This window comes from Nannobrachium achirus (assembly GCF_963921795.1).
Source record: "Nannobrachium achirus genome assembly, chromosome: 5".
Classification (NCBI taxonomy): domain Eukaryota; kingdom Metazoa; phylum Chordata; class Actinopteri; order Myctophiformes; family Myctophidae; genus Nannobrachium; species Nannobrachium achirus.
In genome coordinates, this window is record NC_137814.1 from 35,892,666 (window position 1) to 35,912,195 (window position 19,530).

The window sequence follows — 19,530 nt, forward strand, 5'->3', positions numbered from 1 at the left end:
GCAAACTGGCAAAGGGAATTGAAATGTATCATTTGTGCATTATGGCCCAGGGTATGCATTTTTCTTCATACCTTAAAATTACTTTGAAGATAGCCAATCTATATGCTTACAACACGCCACAGAGGAGTGAACTGTGAGCAGGGCAAAATATTTGACCATTTTCACCCCCCACAATGTCCGCCCATAATGACATGCCCAAAAGAGTTAAAGTGGTTAATCTTTAGCATGTAAAAGAGAACAAATCAAAACAATGCCTACTTCATCGATTGCCACTTTTCCTCAGCTGTGCTACCCATTACCCGTGCAAGCAGTGAATAATTTGATTGTACCATTACTTTTTAACCACATTTACCATAGTGCCTTTGTTTAAATATTCAGATATTCAGAATAAATGTTCATCCTCACATTGTCTTCTTGCTCACATAGCATAAATAATACATCACAGACATCAGTTCTGGCAATATTTGGGCTTTCAAGCAGATAAATCGTAAGGAAATCTCTGTTCATACAGAAATATGATAAAAACATTGGTTCAAAGTTGATGCAGAGTGATATGCACTAATTCTTACTGAGATACCTCCATCAGCATGATAACTTACTCATCCTACTTTGACTCTTTCATTTACAAGATAAATTACAGAAAAAGCTCTCTGGATGTTTCGCTACTTGTTGAAATCACTTGAATGAGAGGAAGACTAGTAAAATAGTTGCATATCGACCTGACCAAGGGACACAGCAGGATATCTGCAGAATCCTGCAAAATATAATAAAAAATGAATGGCAAGGAATATACAATTTGATCATTATTATTCATGTTAATCAACCTGCCACGGTTTTACTTTGTCCCATTCAAGTTTGGGACCCCCCTTCCCCGACAGTCAGTCCTTGAAACAACACTGCATTTTGCTTGATTGATGCCTCTAATAGTTACAAGATACGATGGATTTGAAAGCTATAATTCTGTTCAACACTATGCGTGCTATAGAAGAGAAGCCAAAAACACTTACTACCAATTGAAACAAAGTCTTGATATGAAAGTGACCATCCCGCAAAAGTTCAACACACATGAGTTTAAATACATGAATTACATTGATTTCGTTTCAAACCTTCAGTAGGCAATAACGAAAGTGCTCTTGTCAAACCTGTAAAAAAATAATTTATACACGCCCCACCTCTGGCTGTGTGATTGGAGGGTTCGTCACAAAATCATTCACAATAGTTTCACTTTAGTGGTGGTCAGCCGTCCAATCGCTGTGCCGCTCGTCTGTGTCGCCGCCTGTCGTTCTGGTTAGTTGTCATTTGTTAAACGGGAGGCAGGCGGGCAGTATGACGGTGGAACAGGCGGGGCCCGCCAGAGGCTCTGCAACCTCTCCCTCCATCTCTGTCCATGTGCCTTTCTCTGGGCTGTAGCAGATGGTGGAAGACTTGTAGGCCCCCTGAAACAAGGATTTGGAGTTGTCACTCTATGAATCCGCACCGCTGTGGTTTTGATGATTTCACAAATAGTAATGGTACTGTACAGAAGATAAAACCAAGCATGCCTTCACTGTTGGGCGGAAACCTTGCATTGTCTAAAACTGTTACTTTTCAGGAAAGGGGAAAAAAAGAAACTGTGTTCATATGGTTCCAATGTAGTTATTCATTTAGTCAAAAGCTCTAGTTAATCGTTTTCATGGGTTCATTATTTATAAATAACCGACCGACCACTTTCTTTTTTGGGGGGGGCTTTTATGCCTTTATTTGATAGGAAAGTAGACTGACAGGAAATGTGGAGAGAGAAGGGGAGTGACATGCGGCAAAGGTCGTCAAGATTGGGAATCGAACTGGCGACGCCGTCAGGCATCAATGCCTATGTGGCAATGCCTAAGTCGTATGCGCCTGGACCAGTAGGCCAGCGGGTGCCCAAGACTTGCCACTTTCGAAACTGGAATCCATATTTTGGGCATGTCATTAGCCTTTTAGGCAAACATTTAAATATGAAAGTAGCATAAGTACAAGCTTGTAAAACGGTTGTTTTCACTGCTATCATGATACAACTACGCATAAAATAGCCTAGGCAGGCATTCATAAAAAGGAATATGGAAATACAAGGTTTCTGCCCAACAGCAACGATAGATAATGAGTGAGGGACTTTACCATGCTCCAGCTATAGCCCCCCATTAAAAAGATGCTGTCGTCCAGAATGGCACAGCCAGGTCCACTGCGGCCTTCCAGTATAGGGGTCTGAAGGATGTTCCACTGGTCTGCCTTAGGGTCATAACACTCTACCAGCATCACGTCTAAGTGGGAGAACCCTGGAAGAAAAGGTGGGGAGAAAAAAAGAGAAAACCCTTATTCAGCGTGCATCTGTTTGTGTCTTTTCATTCTGCTACAACCAGAGGAAAGGCAAAAGAGAAGGACACGCACAAGTGCCCTATAGCCTAACAGGGGTTCCCAAACATTTATCCACGCAAAGGACCTCTGGCTGCGGATTTCTTTTAAATATAATAACAAATATAGCCTACTGTATCTACCAGCTCAAAATACAATGCATCATGACACATTGTGAGCTTGTGTAACTAACCAATTCTTTTTGAATATTTGGGGCAATTTACAAAATAATTAAGCCAGGTTGGAAGTGATTAAACTGACATATAATATTCTGAATTGAATTTGAGTTGAAATTCAACGAACGCCTGTGGTCTAACATAGGTGGCGGCATCGCTTTTATATGACTCCACAAAGAATTGATCTGGACCTGTTTTTACACAGTACCTGAGAAACACAAGTCCTTACCTTTCAAATGGTTTCCCCCAATAGCATAGAGACGGTCATTCATGCCAGCCAGGGCATGAATGGCACGCTTTGTGTTCATATCCTGTTTCCTGGCCCACACGTCCATTATGGGGTCATAGCAGTAGAGCCAGGACACATACTCTCCATTGTGTACTCCACCTGCAACAAGTACACAGTAAAATCCTCCGTGTTAATGTAATCCTAAGATTATAAAAATGAACACACATGGACCCGCAAGAGTCAATTTCTACACTCTTTACTGTGTAAAGATAGGATAATGCTGTTATCACTCGAATGGAAACACAGGCTGTTACCGTACAACAGAAGCGGTACAAATTCATACTTATGAGTAAATTGATCAATAATACCAGGATGTCTGTCATATTAAAGAAATACTTTGCAGGACGTTTATTTAGCCCTCTGATAGGTCACGGTATCCTTAGAGTTTCATTTATAACGAGATATAATGAGCTTACAGCTCAGTATATCATCAGTCCAGATTTATAGCGCTAACTTATACTCCAACTACCTGCTTTACAAAGCACTTTACTTCAAACGAGGTGAGAAAATGTCTGTCTGATCAAACAATAATCGAACACAAAAATCATTGTTGCATTCCTCTCTGCCTGTAGGGTAAAACAGTTCTTCATTTTCAAAGTGAATGAGGGTGGAAGTACATGTTATTTGGCCATCAGTGGCCTAAAGGTCAGAGGAGCACATTTGTGACCGAAAGGTATCCGGTTCGATTCCCCGGACTGGGGGGGGAAGTGAATGGAAAACACTTCACTTACTCCTCTCCCAACACCCCTGAAGTACCCCTGAGCAAGGCACTGGACCCTCTGGAGCAGCTCAATATAAGAATGCTGAAAAAGAGCTCAGCTTACCAACACTGGGTAAATGACGATATATTTTTTACAATATTTATTACAATGTTGCTTTTCAGCAGAATTCCCTTTTAAAACAACAAATGATATGCCTACATACCCTGACGAAAACGGCTGCTGGCATGCCTGTAAACAAAAGCAACTAAAGACCAGCAGAGGGGGCACTGAGCGACAGGGGATTTGTCCTGACCTGAGATGTAAATCTTCCCATTGTGCACAGCTCCTGCATGGGCGGCCAGCGGCTGAGGCAGCGACGACACATAGTTCCACTCGTTAGTCTCCAGGTTGTAGGACTCCACACTGGAGAGGTAGCCCGCCTCGTTCCTCCCACCAATCACGTACAGGTGCTTATCCAGGCGGCAGGCAAAGAAGCTGGCTCTCCTGAGGAGGAGGTGTCAAAGCAGACAACATCATTACACCAACGATGACAGATTCATTGAATGCTTATCAACAGATGTGTCTGTCTGTGAGATGGGAATTGTTTGCGGTGGAAAGATTTGAACTGATACAGGTTCTGTTTTTTGGGGGAAATATAGCTAAGTTATAAATCAGAGGTCTTCAACAGGAGGTCCGGGGGTCCTCAGAGTTACTACACACAAATCTTTGTGTGATAGAAACTTTTTTCTCCTTTTTTATATTAACCACTTGAACCCTAGCATCAGAAAATAACGGGGTTCAAATTTTCAGACCCCTCCCTCATTTCCTGGTTGCGGGTTACTTCAGTTTTGGCCCTATTCGGCTATGTATTCTCACAGGATCTTTTTGCTAAAATAGATATTTCTTTGCTGTCAAAACAGCAAACAAATCAATTTTAGCAAAAAAAAAGTCCTATGGGAAATTGGGAAAACATAGCCGAATAGGGCCAAAACTGAAGTGACCCGCCCCCCAAAAATTAGAATGGGGTCTGAACATTTGAACCCCATCATTTTCTGATAGTTTGGACCTTATAGAACCAAGATCTGCAAAAATAAACTATTTTAGCAAAATGAATGCATAAATTAAAATGCAGTTGGTTGCAACACTACAGGCAGTGAAATGCTTGTACTTCTTGCACAAAGCCTCTTCAACAGTGGTGTTTTGGTCATAGCACAGGGTACCACGGCGTGTGGCCAGCATTTCTTCACGTGCATGCGCAGGTACTGCACCGTAACGTTACGCTACGGTGCGCACTGTGCACACTAGAACTTAAAATGTAAATACCGTACCACGGGAAAAACTAAAAGTACCATTTACACCTAGCCTGGTTCCAGCACATAGACCCCGCCCACTCTCAGAGTGGACTGTTTCTCTGGTCTGGAGCTGAGTAAATGAATTGACAGTTTAGCAAACCAAAAATCGCGGCTTTCCAATGAGTGCAGGGGAGTGGGGGTGGGTCTAAACGAATATCCAATCCGCGCAGCAGTTGAAACGTTTCAAACGAAGTTCACACACATCAGGCAGGCAGGCACACTGATTTCACCAAGCTGTTAATGTTGATTACATGATGGTCGCAGTTCTGTGTGGAAGCAGTCACTGGCACAGACAGACAGACACACACACACACACACACGCCGCGACCGTGCGTCGCGATCACGGTGCGTCACGATCACTTGTGCGCGGCGCGTGCACGCTCGCACAAATGTCTCTCCCCCGTAAATCGTTACGACGGGGCACAGTATCAGACTCAAGCGTCAGCTGAGTCTGAAATCAGGTTAATTTACACCATTACACCACTGCTCTTCAACAGATACAGATACAATTTTAAAATCTGCTACTACAAGATCAAATACAGATAGTCAGACTAAAGGCCCTTTCCCACTGGGCACGATAACGATAAAGATAACACAAAAAATCACACCCGTGTGAACTGAACGGTGGTTCCCCCCCCCCCCCCCCCCCTTCCCCCCTGTGTGTGTGTGTGTGTGTGTGTGTGTGCGTGCGCGTGTGTGTGTGTGTGTGTGCCTGGTCTGGCCTGGCCTGAACAACAGCGCCCCTCCCTTAACATGTGTGGTCAGAAAAGGTTACTGCAGGCTACAGACAGACAGACAGACACGCAGACAGACAGACCCACACACACGGCCACGTATAGGAGCGTTGTGACCACCGCTCAAAAAAATATCCAAAGAATGGTAGCATCCACACCACAACGATGAAGCCGTCATAATTGATGTGAACGCCGACATAACGTTATCGTTGTCTTTATCGCGTCCGGTGGGAAAGAAGCATTGGAATATGAATATGAACACAAATAGCAAGACAATTATTACATTGCTAACGTACCTCTCCTGCATAGGTGGCAATTGTATCCAGCTGTTGAATCTGGGATCATAACGGCTGACAAAATTAGTGCTGTGTTTTCCTGTAAAAGAAACATAATAAGCTCAGTTTTCAATATATTAAAAATATATATACATTACATAAAGAGTTAATTTCCAAAATACCATAGTAGGCTATGTATTCAATAAAAAAAGACAAATCTTTTAAAAAGAAAGTGCAGTCCATGGCAAGAAGGTGTAAAATATATTCATTAAAATGATCAATTCCAATGAGGGAATTTAGAGAATGTTGCAGCATAAATAAATGCATGTTCCCAAATTCATTTCTCACAGTGGGAACATAATATGAGATATAATTATGTGACCTCAGATTGTAATGCAGCATCTTAGAGTGTGTCTAAAGTACAAAGATGTGATTCTGGGGAATTTAAAAACCCTAATTTAAGTTAAATATTTTCGTTCATGCCTTTATCCCTAAACTTCTTTGCCTTTTTTACCATTTTTTTCAAAACATTTTAAAATACCTCAAATAGCCAATCTACATCGACACGTTGTGAGCTTGTACATTAGCTATTTGAACTCCTATACAAACCCATTGTAACTTCAAACTCCATTTTAACCATGATAGATTCATCAAAAACACCCGTCTTTTTCCTGGTGACTCATACTACCCTCCTAATACGTGAGCTGGTCATGTTTTATCAATAACTTTTTGGAGCTGTGTGAAGCACAGGCTCCCTATACGTGGCCGTGTGGGTGGGTCTGTCTGTCTGTGTGTCTGTCTGTCTGTCTGTATGTAGCCTGAACTTCCTAAACTTCGGCACGCCACTAGTCCCACAGTTTTGCCACCACACACTCGCGCCATATGTCAAATCGAACGGCTTACTCGGGAATCGTGGGCTATTACTTTTCTAAGAGAAAGGTTCTATAGTTTAATTGATATTAATTTATTAGTGAATTAATTTTCCCCATTGACTTATAATGGGAATCGCAAAAACTCACATTCAATTATTTGTCTCTCGCAAACCATAGGGGCTAGAGTTTCAAGACTTGGAGAGGAGGTTCATAATGATTTCAAGGATTAAATAAAAAATAATTGTGTCATTTGGCCGCATGGTGGCGCCATAACACCCCACTTTACGTTTTGGCCTGTAACTCTTGAACCGTAGGTCGGAAAATTAAAAATATTTTTTCCCTGGATTCCTTGGGTCATGACGCATCTCCCCATATAGGCCACGCCCATTTGCGCCATGATAGATTTTCCGCCATCTTGAATTTTCTCCAAAACACACTTTTTGCTCCTTTTCCTACATATTTTCTTCAAATGTCACAAAAATCGGTACACATGATCCACACACACACACACACACACACACACAAAACACGGCCAGCTCACGTATTAGGAGGGTAGTATTTTTGAAGAATCTATCATGGTTAAAATGGAGTTTGAAGTTACAATGAGTTTGTATAGGAGGGGCCCTGGATGGGGAGTGTCTGATAAAATGAATATCAAATATCTAAATATTGAATCAAGCAAATTAAAAACTGTCCAGGGTGTTCACAAAAGCCTGATTAGACGATAAAATGACCAAAAGCTTTTTTGAAAGTGGAATATCCCTTTAAACCCTAGTCTAGACTTAGTAACCTGGAACTGGGTTGGCTCTGTACTTGGACCCTTTTTTTTTACGTCAACACCAAATATCTTTGTCAAAAATAGCTGACACCTTGTGAGCTTGTAGATCGGCTATTCTTGCCCCCCATCTTGTATGTGTAGTGTTGATGGTATTACCATTGGGGTTCCATTGGTCCTCTCCTCCCATCAGCAGAAGGAAGTTCTCCACCTCCACCACACAGTGATGAGCGCTGTTGTAAGGCATAACTGGACAAAACCCAAACAAAAATGATGTCACTCAGCAGCAACCGCAAGCTCACGAGAGCATGTCTTCTGTAGAGGACAAAACTAAGTTACCCTGAATTACAGTTTCTTTATTTGTCTCATCTACAGCACAGCTGAATTTTTTGCAGTTTTTCTTTAAATTCTTCAATTTCTTCAAATATATCTATGGTATTTCTTTTTCAGCCGTTTCTAAATCAAACCCTCTTGTTTATCTTCTAAACACAGAGGGTTTGATAGGGTCACACTAGTACACATACATTCACTGTATAAGTCTATCCATTGTTGTCAAATAACATGGTACTAACAATTCTATAACCTTCTATCAGCAGCTATCTCTTTGTATCATTTCCATTCCCCACAACTATGGATGTGTACATGTACAGTGGTATTAGTCTGTAATAGCCACATTTCCTAGATTAGGATCAGATTTGGAGGAAACATCACAAAAGGACCTGAATTCTCGGATATATAATTTTTATTAGTATCTAATTATGACTCTAATTATAACGGCATAACTCAGATGCCGTCCAGGCTTCCATTTTAGCGTATAAGGCGTGCAGTGCTGAGTGGCAATTCGATCGAACCAACGCTTTCTGAGGACCCCAAAAACATGGGCATGGACATGGGCTTGGATTTTCAGAATCTGTACCCGTTTGGAGCATGGCCGTTCAAAGTGCGTGCCCGTTCGGGGAATGATCGTTCCGAGTGGGTGCCCGTTCGGGGCATGGTCATTCAGAGTGCGTGCCCGTTCGGAGCATGTCCGTTCAAAGTGCGTGCCCGTTCGGGGAATGATCGTTCCGAGTGGGTGCCCGTTCGGGGCATGGTCATTCAGAGTGCGTGCCCGTTCGGAGCATGGCCGTTCAAAGTGCGTGCCCGTTCGGGGCATGGTCATTCAGAGTGCGTGCCTGTTCGGAGCATGGCTGTTCAGAGTGCGTGCCCATTCAGCATGGGCAGACTGTTTGGTTCCCGGTATTGCTGCTTACAGCGCCTGTTCGGAACGCATCGCTGTTCGGAACGTGGGCCAGCTTTGAGTGGTCCCATTGCTTGGCCTCTCGGCAACACATCTGACAAACGTGAAGTCAATCGGTTGAATGGGTAGGGTTAGACAGACAGACAGACAGACAGACAGACAGACAGACAGACAGACAGACAGACAGACAGACAGACAGACAGACAGACAGGGACAGATTCCTGGAATTTATACTGTAGATGGATGAGTCATCATAGATAATCCTAACATGATAAGCCAATTCATAAGCAAAGTCTGCACATACTGCATACAGAATGTACATTACAAGTCAATATGAGTTAGTATGGGATAACAGCCAGCAGAGGTGCCCATATCTCAACTAAGGGCCCCTTGCAGAGGAGTTCCCCTTGTGTATGTTTTTTTGTGGTTCCCATCCTCTCCCTTCCATCTTCTCCTGCTAAAGTGACCCCATTGAGATGTAGAGAAATGGTCTTAGGTGACAGTCATAATGAACATGATCGTGTTCACTCAATAAATCTCGGGCCCGGCGCCTTTTGAGCACAAATCAGTGGAATGTTAAAGCCCACCTGTCTGTCTCCATCAGTCATTTCCACTGTCACCTCCCCACTGCCTGATGGATCACAGTTGCTGTAAAATTAGACAGCCTTGAATCTCATTTCTTTCCAATTGGCCTCTCCCTGCAATCTCACTCTGGCTGGCTGACATGTGGAGGTCCTCCACAGGAAGGGGTGAGCCCCAGACTAGTACTGCATACACTAAACCTAGTTTTATCTTGAACAAGGGGATTAGGGTGCCTGCCTCCAGTGCACCTCAAAGGCAAGCACCACGTGACTTGCAGATTTCCCTTACATGCTATTTACATTATCATTCAGTCAGCAGTATATAGCACATGGGTGGATGGCTTTTTATTTGATGTCTTCTGACACGCATTCACACTAAACACCATCTGATACTAGAGACATGGGAAATAAACGGATTGCTAGTTTACAGTAGATGACAACACAGGCTGCAGTGGGAAAAGACTGAGGAGGGAATCCTGCACTCTATACTGTGGGAGGATTTGGGCAATTTTCCCTGCATCCACAGGTGTCCGGGATACAGGTGAACAGTAGGCTAAGTGGTACCATCTAGCTTCGACTAATAGTACCAGGAGGATGATATAATCTAGGCGATGTGCAATGAAATGAAATAAAATGAAATGAAATAAAATGTGGCCACTCTCGTTTGCATCCACAGTGCATGATACTGTATTACCACTGATGATGGCGACGGAAACAAAAGTGAGATGAATTTTCTATTCGTCCATTCTGTTCTCCCTTAACCTCGCCACTAAGTTGTGGGGGTGGCGGGTGAGCAGGGGTGTATACTGTATAGATCAGCAGGAGGACAGAACAATCATGGCCTATGAGATGGACGCCATCACTCCATTGTACAGTGAGCTCTTGGGCTCACTAGAGGGAGTCAGAAACCTCTGCATTGAGGCACGGTCGGGGTCGGTTGAATGACTCCACAGCTAATGCACCACTGCTGCTCTAGCACTTACGTTTCCTCAACACCATTAGCATTTCACCCCACTGCGCAGCATTCTTTTGTTCTAGACCACAGCTTAGATTAGGTCCATTTTAAATTGTTAAAAGTCTAACAACGTGAGCTTGGTTTTGGGTGTCGGGGGAGAAGTAGGCATGATTTATACGTGGCTGTGTGTGATGTGTCACACACTGAAAATAACAGCTTTACAAGCTCTCAGCGTGTTGCAGCGCGACACATTGTGAGCTTGTAGATCAGATATTTTCATTGCGCAACACCAGTGCGCAACTAAGTATAAATCACCCTTTAGTCGAGCACTATGGCTGAGCCCCTGTCTGTCTTTTGTCTTCTGTTGCGTCACGCAGCCATGGGTACACTAGATGGCAAACGTTACACTGGAATCACCGAGCAGCAGATATCTGACGTGACAAGAGGGATCAGATTCTTCCTAAATTGTGTTGATGAATGTCTTAATCAAAGGCTGTCCCTCTCAGGTTTCGCCTCATTGAAAAGTTATGATTGAATGTTAATAATCTTCTATTCCACATCCATTGTGTGGAAGCTACATCAGATGTTCACTGATGTGTTAAGGGGATGATTTTGCAGTTTTGTCCTTCCACTCGGACACGGACCATTTGAGTGTTAACTTTTTAGTTTTGAGTGATGGAAATCCCTATTGACCTTTTGCTTGTTGCAGTTTATACCCGTGAGTGTGAGTTTAATGAGAAAATGACAATATAAATACCAGTGGGCTTCAGGCTGTTGTGTGTGCATGCCTCCTTTGGTATAGTGTAGCCTGACAAATTTGGCCAAGGTAAAGAATCAGACCAATGCCAAGGAACTAATGATTCCAGCACAGAAATAAACCCTGCCCTGTATTGTCTATGAATTTATATAGATCACCAAATTTGCACTGAGCTGAAGAGACCATTAATACAGTATATATCCTAATACAATGCAACACTAACATAAAGCCAATGCCAGAAACAACCGTTGGAACCAAATGGGAAAATAAAGTGCACAGGGTCACGCCTGACAGCCACTGGACCCATGCCTAATAGGTACGAATGGTAAGACATTATTGAGATATGGCTCTCTAACCAAAACAAAGGACAACAACTCAATATGACCACCAACGATGATGCAAAGGACAAATATGGTTTCCCATTAGCTCTTATTTGACCTTTGCTATATGGCAAGAATATAGGTGGTGCGCTTCAAAAGGTCAGAGAAGACAGGGGAGAAAAGAGAGTCTTGAATCATGTGCTAGTAAGATTCCTCTTTCTAAAATCACAGGAAGGTTCATCTGATGTTATCTCCATGGACAGACATTTATTTTCATTAGAATATTTCTGTGGGACTATGACAGTCTGCCTTCAACATCATGTCATAAAAAGAATATCACAGGCTGATATTCTACTGCAGTAAACACCTCTAATATGTTATATGCCACCATTCAAAATATTTGTGTGGAATTGTGTCAGTGACATCCAATATATATTTTACCTGTGTGTATGATGTAGTGAATAATGTTACTGCTGAATTAATCCACTGACATGAACTGTCTATGGTAAGGCCAAAATCAATCCCAATACCAACACTTAAAGGACAACTTTGTTTTTGAGCGGTGGTTACACCGTCTCCTATACGTGGCCGTGTGTGTATGCGTGTGTGTGTGCGTGTGTGTGTGCGTGCGTGCGTGTGTGTCTGTATGTAGCCTGCAGGCCTGCAGTACCTTTTATGACCACACATGTTAAGGGAGGGGCGCTGTTGTTCAGGCCAGGCCAGACCAGGCACACACACACACACACGCGCGCACACACACACACACACACACACACACAGGGGGGAAGGGGGGGGGGTAAACCACCGCTCAGTTCACACGGGTGTGATTTTTTTTACAGCAAGGGTTCATATTTTAGATTGTAATTAGAGAAAAGACAAAAACGTTTTAATTTACTTCTTTCTATCGTTTTAGCGATTTTAAAGACATTGATTTCAGTGGTTGGGGCATGCGTGCAAGTGGCTAAATACTGTATGTATTTTTAGATACAATAAGCCCATTCCCAAGATGCACCACAATCTTTCATGGGCAGATGTGACTTATGGGGGCTAGTAATGTTACTGTAAATAGTAATAAAGAAATTGACGGCTTATGTCTAAAAAGACACATTTAGGCACTTGCACGCATGCCCCCATGCACTGAAATCAAAGTAATTAAAATCGCTAAAACAATAGAAAGAAGTAAATGAAAACATTTTAACACTTTAACAACATCTTTTCTTTTCTCTAATTACAATCTAAAATATGAACCCTTGTTGTAAAAAAACTAAATTGTCCTTTAAATAAGTGAGTTAAAGGACAACTTTGTTTTTTTTACAAAAAGGGTTCAGATTTTAGATTGTAATAAGTGAAAATAAAAGATGAGTGTTAAAATGTTTTAATTTACTGCTTTCTATTGTTCTAGCAATTTTAGTATTTTTTGATTTCAGTGGGTGGGGGCATGCGTACAAGTGGCTAAATATGTCTTTTTAGACACAATAAGCCGGCAATTTCTTTATTACTATTTACACCAGGCCACATAAGTCACATCTGCCCTTGAAAGATTGCGGTGCATCTTGGGAATGGGATTATTGTCTCTCAAAATACATATTTAGCCACTTGCATGCAAATCAAAATCGTTAAAATCACTAAAACAATAGAAAGAAGTGTTAAAATGAAAACATTTTAACACAATTTTTTTCTTTTCTTTGAACCCTTGTTGTAAAAACTAAAGTTGTCCTTTAATTTGCGTATACTGGTCAGTTGTGGTTGCGACCGTCAGGTCGCATTTACTATCAAAACCTCCACCGGCTGTCTGTCCGTCAGTCCGTCCGTCCGTCCGTCCGTCCGTCCGTCCGTCCGTCCATCCTTCAGTCAGTCAGTCAGTCAGTCAGTCAGTCAGTCAGTCACACGTCACACTTTTGCCCTGCTCATATCTCCGCAACCGTTGCCCCCATCCATGCCAAATTTTGCACACACACTCCTTGCCTGCCAAACAACAACCTTCACCCATCAATTCTCACATGGCCCTATTCTAGCGCCACCATGAGGCCGATTCTTGCAAAACACATTTTTGGACACTGCTCCTAAACTTTTTGCCCTAAAATCACGCAAATCGGTACACAGTATGTCTACACTCATCTCATCAACATGGATCTGTCCCATTTAGCGCCACCTTCAGGCCGATTTTTTAAAACACATTTTTGGACACTACTCCTACAGATTTGGCCCTAAAATCACGCAAATAGCTACACAGTATGTCTACACTCATGTCATCAACATGGATCTGTCCCATATAGCGCCACCTTCAGGCCGATTTTTTAAAACACATTTTTGGACACTACGCCTACACATTTGGCCCTAAAATCACGCAAATCGCTACACAGTATGTCTACACTCATGTCATCAACATGGATCTGTCCCATATAGTGCCACCATCAGGCTGATTTTTTCAAACACATTTTTGGACACTGCTCCTACACATTTTGGCCTAAAATCACGCTGTGACCTGACGGTCACTTATCTCCCGATTAGGGAGTCTTACTGGTGTAGCCTGTCGAACTGCTTTTATAAAAGGCTGTTGAGGTACTGTAGCATCCAATATTGCACTGTCTATGCCACAATAGATCATTAGATTCAAATAAATCTCTGCATCTTGCCAGGATATTTCAGCAAAAACAAGGGAGCCCAGGCATGAAACTCCACCGTGGTGTGGAGTCACGCTCTGATTAAAAACTTATATTAAAAGTGATAGTGATACATCATTACCTCAAGGATTTAGGGAACTCCTTCCCTCATTTTCCGTGGAAATTAACCTGTGTTAAAGCCAGCCATAGGAACAACCATTTCTCATCATAAAGGAAGTGAACGGAAGATGCCTCGGGTAAAAAAAAAAAGAAAAAAAGTAGAGCTTTTCTACTTACTTGTAAGAATCTTCCATGTCTTTTTGTCGTTATCATAGTACTGGACCAAATTACTGGGGAGGCGATCAGGTCCAGGAGGCAAACCACCCGCCAGTAACAACAGTCTCTTGTTGGAACGGATTCTGCAATAAAGAAAGGGGTGGGGAGGGGGTTTGTATCACAAAAAACTAAGTAAAATCTGGTTTCAACTCTGCAAGTGTACTTTTGACCGGATTTTACACTATGAGTTTCCTACATTTACCCTGCATTCCACTCTTTTCAGATGCAACGAATGGATGCTCAACACTTTCAATTAATGAATGCAATGAAGGAAGGCGTAATGAACACATGATTATATTCACTTTGAACACCAAGCTTGTTTTAGCAAGGGCTAGTAAATGTATTGATTGATTGATCAAATTCATCACATTCAACCGAAAATGCTTAACAGCCCACTTCCCATTTCGATTCTATAATGGTTATTATACTCTAAAGATACCTTTTCAATTATCTATGAAACTATCTCCATTCTGCAGGATGCTAAGCTGCAGGGCTATAACTGTTAGTGTACAGCCATAGAATGTAAAAAGAAATGGACGTTGGTTTCTATAGGCCACTTTTTCGTCAAATTCTAATCCACCATCTTGGAACTTTCTATCCCGTAAAGCAACTGGAAACTAATGCTATTCACTGGAAGGGCAGAGGGCGGGTCTTCACTCGGTAGAACAGGTAGAAGCCTTAAAGCTATACTATGTAACTTTTTTAATAAAACAAATCTTAAAATTGTCCTAACTATTAAAGCTATACTATGTAACTTTTTTAATAAAACAAATCTTAAAATTGTCCTAATTATTAAATCGCTAAAGTTTTAGAACACCCACTCTGTTCATTTCAGCTCCCAAAGCCTTTTCTTTATATGTGTTCTACTGAGCCCTGGTGGCCGTGACCGGGGCTGTTTTTCCCGTCAAAATTATGTCATATGCATCATTCTGTACACGTGTCTCCCTACCGGCCAATCAAAGCCCAGATCATACACTGCCGAGCTCTTCAGGAACTACACTGCAGTGTAACACTGGGCTAGGAGTTTAGCATGTAGCTCCCCAACCGAGGCTCGTAGAGGGACACGAAAGACCTCTATGGATAGGTCTCGGCGAGGCGAGGCGGACGCGGTGGTCTGAAGGCCCGGTCCGCGGCGAAAAGCGTCCGAAAAAAGCAGACGCGACCGCGGTTTGCTATAACGCTACTGACCACTAGTTGAGCAACTTACACAGTATAGCTTTAAATCGCTAAAGTTTTAGAACACCCACTCTGTTAATTTCAGCCCCAAAAGCCTTTTCTTTATATGTGTTCTACTGCGCCCGTGTGGCCGTGATAGGGGTTGTTTTTCCCCGCAAAATTACATCTGTATCATCCATATACGTTGTATATACGTTGGCCAATCACAGCACGGATCATACACTACCGGCCAATCACAGCGCGTCTTGCCGTCTCTTCTAGCTTCTGTCAGCAACAGTGTTTACGTTGGTGAAGGAATCTGATAGCCTACTCTGCGGCCCCGTTCTGGTGGTCCGCGGCGACTCCGGGCGAAAAACGGCCGAAAAAAACAATACCGCTACTGACCAGTAGTTACTTACATAGTATAGCTTTAAGCATACTTTACATTATCATTAATTTTTTTAAATAATAATATATGACTAATTGAATAAATACTAACATTAAATATTCATGATAATGTTTACTGAAGTAATAAAATCAAGTGTAAAGTCCGGACAGAACTTCTTTCACTTGAATGGAGAGTTAGTTTTTCTGAAGCCAGCAGGAGGGGAAATAGTGACATCTGCTGGGCCATTCATACGAACTGCAGGGGAAATGGCTCTACCTTATTAGCCTCATTTTAAAAGCTGGAAGTTTGCTGCCTGGGTACAGCCAACATGCCCATGAAATGTCTCCATTCCATTGGTTGTAGTGATTCATGTGACATTTCTGAGCCAATTGGGCGATACAGATTTCCTGTTGTTTGTTTAGGAAACTTCACTTCACTTCACTTTTTTTTTTTTACGGCACATTAACCACATGAACCCTACCGCCCCTATTCCGTAGGTGATGATTTGGCCGAAAAAGCAGAACTAGCTCAAAATGCGTCAAGTTGCAACGCGTTGTGAGCTTGTAGATCGGCTATTTTCGACAAAGAGATTTGGTGTAGAGGGGAAAAAAGGAATGGACAAAGTATAGGCCATTGGAGGACCCCGGTCAACTTAATATGGGGTTTAAGTGATTTATGACCATTATCTGGTTCATAACCAATTTCAACTCAAATCTGAATGGCTACCAATTCATCACAATATGCAGCTAAAGATAAGGCAGATTTGGCCTTTATTATTATTATTATTATTATCAAGCGCTTCCTCCATTTCTTTTTCTGTTTTAACTTTTTTTTTATGCTTGGCTAAATAGCACCGCTCGGTGCATCCTCTGCAACTGGCCCACTCAGAACTGTTTTGGGGTTATTCATATGCAAATGAGCCCCTGGACATAGATACATAATGGTGATTAATTGAGAGGAGAGAAACAGTGGCATGTGAAACTAATTATGAGGATTCTTGATTCCTTTCTCATTTGGATTCATAATATGTGGAAATATAGATATGTTATTCGGAAACGCAACACATGAAAAGTGAGCCTGTTTATGAACTATCTATTGCCTTACCATAAATCTACCGGTATGTATTCACTGTTAACTTTGTTGCACTCATATGATGTCCAACCAATATTTACAATAAAATCTAAATTTCACCTTGGCGTGATTGATGGCATTTCAGGCTTTACAATTGACCAAAGCCACCCCTGTGTACCATACCTGACAGCTGCAGCAGCATCAATCAGTCATCCTGCTGACAACACCTGTCTGCTTATCAGATCTAAAAGAGCTGATCATGACAAACACAGAGGGGGTCCATGCAGCCAGGATCATATTTATGTGGGTGACACACGCGAGGAGCCATGCACCCAATTGCGCCCCGACTCAGTGGCTATGCTAGATTTCTCTTTGTGTAGCATCAATAACTGCAGTAACATTTCAATGTAATTGCATGCCAATCCATGCGGTAATTACCACGTAACTATCGTGTCAAAAGGTAACAACTTGATTTACAGCACTTAAAATGGTTTCTTAACATTATCACAGATTAATTGTGGAAAGTTTATGCTTATTTCTATTGCCTGTCTTCACCAAATAGTACAGCACTATTGCACATGTGCTGCTGGAATCTAAAAGTTGTGAAGTATCCTAATTCATGTGATAACCTTGTGATAATGGAAATGTTTCTATACTGTAATTCCCCAAACTACAATAACATAGTTCAAAACCTTTGGCTCCTCCTGGTGCTGTCTCTGTTGGTACACACAGCTACTGTGAACAGCTTCACAGCCGTCTGGCCGAGCCTCACAACACAACCCTCTTTGGCTGACCCTCTACTCATCATGGATTACACTCGCAGTATTGCCAATAGCTGGAATAAGTGGGTGATTTGTTGGTGTAAAGAGTGGGCAGGCGATAAGCAGGACACGTCTAATAGTGCTATTTTACCCTCAAAAGGTCTGTTAATGGATTCCTGGCTGTTGTGCATGTCAGTGTTGAGGGTCACCCGCTAATACAGTGGTTCTCAAAGTGGATTCCAGGGACTCCAGGGATTCCAGGGGGTTCCTTTAGGGGGGTCTAAATTGACCCATACACGTCTGTAACTCTGGCAGTGTACACATGGAACCAAATGGATTCCAGGGACTCTATGGGTTCCTTTAAGGGGGTCTAAATTGACCCATACAAGTCTGTAACTCTGACAGTGTACAAATGGAACCAAATGGATTCCAGGGACTCTGTGGGTTCCTTTAAGGGGGTCTAAATTGACCCATACAAGTCTGTAACTCTGACAGTGTACAAATGGAACCAAATGGACCCGTTTGTACCCTGTCAGAGTTAAGAGAAGACCTTGAAATGTGAAAGTTTGAGAAACACTGCGCTAATGCATGTTATTGTCTGTTTGTCTGTCTGTGTGTTGGGCTCTCCCTCTCGTAGCAGGACTCACCTGCTGGCCACCGTCTGCCTGCAGTGCTGCCGGAAGGGCATCAGGTGGTAGTTCATGGCGTCCATGAGCAGCTTCTGACACACAGGGTCGGTCCTCATGAAGTCGACGGACTGCACCCTCTCCACCAGCTCGGAGGCGGGGATGAGGGCGAAGCGGAGCCTCTTCATGAGGTCCGGGGCGTAGTGCATGCGGGTCTCCCTGTCGTGCTCCAGCCAGAGCACTGACATCTGGAAGAGGGCCAGCTCCGACTCCACGGGCGGGGGCAGAGCGTCCAGCATGGCACACATCTCCTCGAAGTTGAGCAGCAGCACGTCCTCCACCAGGTACTTGTTGGCCAGCTTCTTGGTCTCGTCCAGGCCGTGGAGGGCCGCGATCTTGCAGATGGGCTTGTAGTTCTGCACCGAGATCTGGTCGTTGAGGAACTGCACGCTGAGCTTGGTGATCTGGGGGATGTTGAGGATCTTGCTGACCGAGAGCACCTCTTCCACCGTGTCCAGGGAGAGAGTCACGTTGGCGGTGTAGAGGTACTCCAGCACTAACCTTAGTCCGATGGACGAGCAGCCCTGGAGCACCAGGTTGTTGATGGGCCGGGAGCCGGTGGTCACCATCTTGTCGTCCGGGGAGGACGAGGGGGTCCCGCTGCTCCCCTGGTCTCCTTTGCTCCCCTCGTTGTTGTTGTTGATGACATTGTGAGAGGAGAAGAGAGATCTGAAGTACTGGGAGCAGGATGCCAGCACTGCTTTGTGACAGTGAAACTGCTGTCCCTGGGCAGTGAGAGTCACATCACAGAAAAGCTGTTTCCTCCAGAGCAGATTGAGCCCATGCAGCAGGGTGTCACTGTGTGTTGGGTCAAAGGTGGATGTTCTATCCCCCGATCTGGACATGACTTCCTGACTGTGAACAAATAAACCATATGCCAGCCATTCACCTCAACTTCAAGTCATTTATTTGTACACAAAAATTATAATACACAGTAGTAGTAGCATGTAGTCTAGATTGTATCACTAGTTAACTAAATATTGGACGGGACCTCTCAAATAAGTAGCCGTTAAAAGCCTACAGCAATATTGAATATGATAATGTCGCCCATCCATCCAAATAAATGGAATAACCATCGTGCCATGCCAGCCGGCGTAATTCTACAGCCCGCACCGTTTCAGTCCGTTTAAACTTTG

General features: G+C 43.0%; 1 protein-coding gene across 1 annotated transcript; it reads right to left on the minus strand.

Moving 5' to 3' along the window:
* Window positions 1-1,295: 1,295 nt before the first annotated feature.
* On the minus strand, window positions 1,296-19,239 carry klhl14 (kelch-like family member 14; the record flags this gene model as incomplete). Its single annotated transcript, XM_080726745.1, has 8 exons — window positions 1,296-1,436; window positions 2,137-2,294; window positions 2,776-2,934; window positions 3,850-4,040; window positions 5,919-5,997; window positions 7,704-7,793; window positions 14,295-14,416; window positions 18,356-19,239. 8 exons carry the CDS (start codon window positions 19,237-19,239, stop codon window positions 1,296-1,298), a joined length of 1,824 nt encoding a protein of 607 aa, XP_080582871.1.
* Between the last annotated feature and the right edge of the window lie 291 nt (window positions 19,240-19,530).